Below are 6,000 nucleotides of genomic sequence, written 5' to 3' on the forward strand. Positions count from 1 at the left end.
GGACCCTTACAAAGGAAAGCTTACAATGTGGAAAGGACCTTTACAATCTTTCATAATCTGGAAAAAACTGAAAGATTACCATGAGGACGTTCTAACCAGACCCTGTCTCATATGTCAACAACGTCCCCGTGTCCCCGTGTCTCCTCAGAGGCTGTCTCCTCAGACCCTGTCTCATATATAACACTGTGTCTCCTCTCTGTCTCATATATAACACTGTGTCTCCTCAGACTCTGTCTCATATATAACACTGTGTCTCCTCAGACTCTGTCTCATATATAACACCGTCCATGTCCCCGTGTCTCCACAGAGGCTGTTTGACGGGGAGTGGCACCAGATCAAACTGCTGGTCAAGCCCCGGCGCATCACCTGTTACCTTGACGACGTGCAGATCGAGGAGGTGCTGCTGGACGCCGTGGTGCCCATCTACGTCAACGGACGCACGCAGGTCGCCAAGAAGGCCAAGCTGGACGCCACGGTCCCTGTGAGTACGCCTGGCCGGCACACCTTTTATTTAGCCGTAGACTGAAGATCCCTTCACCTGAACTGTCCCTCCTGAATTAATAATTAATTTTAATTTTGCCATTTAGCAGACGCTTTTAATCCAAAGCGACTTACAATTACGAATTACAGGGACATTCCCCCTGGAGTAACTGAGGGCTAAGTGCCTTACTCAAGGGCACACTAGTGGTGGTGTGGTTTCAGGCGGGATTTGAACTCACAACCTTCCGATCACAAGTCCAACTCACTATCCACTAGACCACCACTACCCCCCCTCCTGAAGCCTCTCCCTCCCCTCCCCCACCTCCCCCTCCCTCTCCCTCCCCTCCCCCCCTCCCTCTCCCTCCCCTCCCCCCCTCCCCCCCCTCCCCCTCCCTCTCCCTCCGTCCCCTCTACTCCCCTGTACAGGTGGAGCTGCAGAAGCTGCGTCTGTACTGTGACCCTGAGCAGAGCGCCCGTGAGACGGCCTGCGAGATCTACTCTGTGGTGAGATAATGACCCTGGCTTTAGGGGGTGCTGGGTGGAGGGTGGAGGGTTTAGGGGGTGCTGGGTGGAGGGTGGAGGGTTTAGGGGGTGCTGGGTGGAGGGTGGAGGGTTTAGGGGGTGCTGGGTGGAGGGTGGAGGGTTTAGGGGGTGCTGGGTGGAGGGTGGAGGGTTTAGGGGGTGCTGGGTGGAGGGTGGAGGGTTTAGGGGGTGCTGGGTGGAGGGTGGAGGGTTTAGGGGGTGCTGGGTGGAGGGTGGAGGTTGGAGGGTTTAGGGGGTGCTGGGTGGAGGGTGGAGGGTGGAGGGTTTAGGGGGTGCTGGGTGGAGGGTGGAGGGGTTAGGGGGTGCTGGGTGGAGGTTGGAGGGTTTGGTGCTGGGTGGAGGGTGGAGGGTTTAGGATTTAGGGGGTGCTGGATGGAGGGTGGAGGGTTTAGGGGGTGCTGGGTGGAGGGTTTAGGGGGTCCTGGGTGGAGGTTGGAGGGTTTAGGGGGTGCTGGGTGGAGGGGTTAGGTTGTGGAGGGGTTAGATTGTGTGGTGCTAAAATAACACAGCCTTCTCTGTTGTTATTTACAGGAAGACGAGAGGGTGAGTGTGATCCTAGATTTGCTTTGCATGGATTTCTCTGTCTTATTCACTGTATATCATGTGTTATTACATGGTTATTACATGGTTATTACATGGTGTTGTGTTATGAAGCCTGGTTCTGTCCCCAGTGTCCTCTGGACCGCCAGGCCGCTGTAGAGGCGTGTGACTGCCCCGCGGGGAAGCCCGGCCTCCCTGGCCTGCCTGGACCCATGGTGAGGCCCCTACTGATCTAGACCCTAACCCTACTGATCTAGACCCTAACCCTACTGATCTAGACCCTCCTGATCTAGACCCCTACTGATCTAGATAGATCCTAATCAATCATCACTTCATGGACACATTTATTGATTGAGCAGTCGATTACCGATTGATCTGGTGTTCCTTTTAACGTGAGATCAAATGGAGATGGACACATATCCTCATCAGATGGACATGAATATTTATTAACGTCGTATTTTTATGTGAGATTAAACAGAGATACACAGACAGTTATACAGTCCTGTCAGATGAGCCTGTGTTTGACCTCTGACCCTGTGTTTGACCTCTGACCCTGTGTTTGACCCCTGACCCTGTGTTTGACCCCTGAGCCTGTGTTTGACCCCTGACCCTGTGTTTGACCTCTGACCCTGTGTTTGACCCCCAGGGCTTCCGGGGGGAGAAGGGGAGGGAGGGGCCTCCAGGGCCGGACGGCAAGCCGGTGAGTCCAACGTGTCTGCTCTCAAAATGGCCGACCTCAGAACTCCGATTCATCTCTGGGTCATTATGATGATTCACCTCAGGGTGGTGGTGGTGACCTCAGGGTGGTGACCCCCAGGGTGGTGGTGACCCCAGGGTGGTGGTGACCCCAGGGTGGTGGTGGTGACCTCAGGGTGGTGGTGGTGACCTAACGTGTTGTGTTTCCTTTCCAGGGTAAATCAGGACCAGCAGGAACACCAGGAAAAGCAGGAACCAACGGACTCAACGTAAGAACTACTGATTACACTACACAACTCCACAACTACACAACTACATGTATATTATACCTACTGATCACTACTGTTTTAGTACTGGGTTGATCAGGTTCTCCTGTCTCCATGGTAACATTGTTTTGGTTGTTGCGCCCTGTCACCGTGGTAACCAGGGTGAGGCAGGGACACCAGGACAGACAGGTGAACCAGGATTGGACGGAGCCAAGGTAAGAGTGTGTGACCTCCTCCACCTGTCTATATGTCTCCTACAAGTTATCAGTTACTCCACCTGTCTACATGTCTCCTACAAGTTATCAGTTACTCCACCTGTCTACATGTCTCCTACAAGTTATCAGTTACTCCACCTGTCTGCATGTCTCCTACAAGTTATCAGTTACTCCACCTGTCTACATGTCTCCTACAAGTTATCAGTCACTCCACCTGTCTGCATGTCTCCTACAAGTTATCAGTTACTCCACCTGTCTACATGTCTCCTACAAGTTATCAGTTACTCCACCTGTCTGCATGTCTCCTACAAGTTATCAGTTACTCCCCCTGTCTGCATGTCTCCTACAAGTTATCAGTTACTCCACCTGTCTGCATGTCTCCTACAAGTTATCAGTTACTCCACCTGTCTACATGTCTCCTACAAGTTATCAGTTACTCCACCTGTCTGCATGTCTCCTACAAGTTATCAGTTACTCCCCCTGTCTGCATGTCTCCTACAAGTTATCAGTTACTCCACCTGTCTGCATGTCTCCTACAAGTTATCAGTTACTCCACCTGTCTACATGTCTCCTACAAGTTATCAGTTACTCCACCTGTCTACATGTCTCCTACAAGTTATCAGTTACTCCACCTGTCTACATGTCTCCTACAAGTTATCAGTTACTCCACCTGTCTACATGTCTCCTACAAGTTATCAGTCACTCCACCTGTCTACATGTCTCCTACAAGTTATCAGTTACTCCACCTGTCTACATGTCTCCTACAAGTTATCAGTTACTCCACCTGTCTGCATGTCTCCTACAAGTTATCAGTTACTCCACCTGTCTGCATGTCTCCTACAGTCACTCAAAACGGACAACGTCAAATCAGAACCGACAGAATGGACGTTAGTGTGTGTGTTTCTCCCTCCTGTGTGAGATGCGTCTGGCCCAAGCCCGTGTCTGTGTCTGAGTGTGTGTGTGTGTGTGTGTGTGTGTGTGTTGTCTCCCTGCAGGGAGAGGCGGGGACCCCCGGGGCTGAAGGTACCCCCGGCCCCCCAGGAGAGGCAGGGACCCCCGGGGCTGAAGGTACCCCCGGCCCCCCAGGACCAGCGGTGAGTCACAATAACAACAAAGCAATACAATGGGGGAAATGACTTCACTTTACTTAAAATAAGTCAAATGATCTGCCAACAGAACAGGAAAATTGTCACTTGCCAAGAGTTTCTTAAAACAAGGAAAAGATATCTTAAAACTAGTGCAGACAGACAACAAAACAACAAGCATATATTGCCTTGATTTAAGTGTGAAGAGTGTCTCTCTGTCTCGGTTGTAGGGACCAGTCTCCCAGCTGGACCTGGTCGCCCTGAAGACTCCAGGAGATAAGGTGAGACACACTGAGACAGACAGTGAGACAGGGCTGGAGAAGACAGGAACAGACACTGAGACAGAGCTGGGGAAGACAGGAACAGACACTGAGACAGAGCTGGGGAAGACAGGAACAGACACTGAGACAGAGCTGGAGAAGACAGGAACAGACACTGAGACAGAGCTGGTGAAGACAGGAACAGACACTGAGACAGAGCTGGTGAAGACAGGAACAGACACACTGAGACAGAGCAGGTGAAGACAGGAACAGACACTGAGACAGAGCTGGAGAAGACAGGAACAGACACTGAGACAGAGCTGGTGAAGACAGGAACAGACACTGAGACAGAGCTGGTGAAGACAGGAACAGACACTGAGACAGGAAGACAGGAACAGACACTGAGACAGAGCTGGGGAAGACAGGAACAGACACTGAGACAGGAAGACAGGAACAGACACTGAGACAGAGCTGGTGAAGACAGGAACAGACACTGAGACAGAGCTGGTGAAGACAGGAACAGACACTGAGACAGGAAGACAGGAACAGACACTGAGACAGAGCTGGGGAAGACAGGAACAGACACTGAGACAGGAAGACAGGAACAGACACTGAGACAGAGCTGGTGAAGACAGGAACAGACACTGAGACAGAGCTGGGGAAGGCAGGAACAGACACTGAGACAGGAAGACAGGAACAGACACTGAGACAGGGCTGGTGAAGACAGGAACAGACACTGAGACAGGTGAAGACAGGAACAGACACTGAGACAGAGCTGGTGAAGACAGGAACAGACACTGAGACAGAGCTGGTGAAGACAGGAACAGACACTGAGACAGAGCTGGGGAAGACAGGAACAGACACTGAGACAGGAAGACAGGAACAGACAGTGAGACAGAGCAGGTGAAGACAGGAACAGACACTGAGACAGAGCTGGTGAAGACAGGAACAGACACTGAGACAGGTGAAGACAGGAACAGACACTGAGACAGGTGAAGACAGGAACAGACACTGAGACAGGTGAAGACAGGAACAGACACACTGAGACAGAGCTGGTGAAGACAGGAACAGACACTGAGACAGGAAGACAGGAACAGACACACTGAGACAGAGCTGGGGAAGACAGGAACAGACACACTGAGACAGAGCTGGGGAAGACAGGAACAGACACTGAGACAGAGCTGGTGAAGACAGGAACAGACACTGAGACAGAGCTGGTGAAGACAGGAACAGACACTGAGACAGAGCTGGGGAAGACAGGAACAGACACTGAGACAGAGCTGGTGAAGACAGGAACAGACACTGAGACAGAGCTGGTGAAGACAGGAACAGACACTGAGACAGAGCTGGTGAAGACAGGAACAGACAGTGAGACAGAGCTGGTGAAGACAGGAACAGACACACTGAGACAGAGCTGGAGAAGACAGGAACAGACAGGGTGACAGAGCTGGTGAAGACAGGAACAGACAGTGAGACAGAGCTGGTGAAGACAGGAACAGACACACTGAGACAGAGCTGGGGAAGACAGGAACAGACACACTGAGACAGAGCTGGGGAAGACAGGAACAGACAGTGAGACAGAGCTGGTGAAGACAGGAACAGACACTGAGACAGGTGAAGACAGGAACAGACACTGAGACAGGTGAAGACAGGAACAGACACTGAGACAGAGCTGGAGAAGACAGGAACAGACACTGAGACAGGAAGACAGGAACAGACACTGAGACAGAGCTGGTGAAGACAGGAACAGACACTGAGACAGAGCTGGTGAAGACAGGAACAGACACTGAGACAGAGCAGGTGAAGACAGGAACAGACACTGAGACAGGTGAAGACAGGAACAGACACTGAGACAGAGCTGGGGAAGACAGGAACAGACACTGAGACAGGAAGACAGGAACAGACACTGAGACAG

General features: G+C 51.9%; 1 protein-coding gene across 1 annotated transcript in view; it reads left to right on the forward strand.

Moving 5' to 3' along the window:
* Nucleotides 1–6,000, forward strand: part of LOC308151794 (uncharacterized protein) — a gene marked incomplete at both ends in the record, with an annotated part of 46,119 nt that overhangs the window by 16,929 nt on the left and 23,190 nt on the right. The window contains 8 exons of the mRNA XM_080524692.1: nt 308–481; nt 907–984; nt 1,555–1,566; nt 1,695–1,778; nt 2,210–2,263; nt 2,475–2,528; nt 3,736–3,834; nt 4,056–4,106. Coding sequence (XP_080380818.1) covers nt 308–481; nt 907–984; nt 1,555–1,566; nt 1,695–1,778; nt 2,210–2,263; nt 2,475–2,528; nt 3,736–3,834; nt 4,056–4,106 — 606 coding nt within the window. The remainder of the gene's footprint in view (nt 1–307; nt 482–906; nt 985–1,554; nt 1,567–1,694; nt 1,779–2,209; nt 2,264–2,474; nt 2,529–3,735; nt 3,835–4,055; nt 4,107–6,000) is intronic.

Source organism: Nansenia antarctica (genome assembly GCF_963989245.1).
Source record: "Nansenia antarctica genome assembly, chromosome: 2".
Taxonomy (NCBI): domain Eukaryota; kingdom Metazoa; phylum Chordata; class Actinopteri; order Argentiniformes; family Microstomatidae; genus Nansenia; species Nansenia antarctica.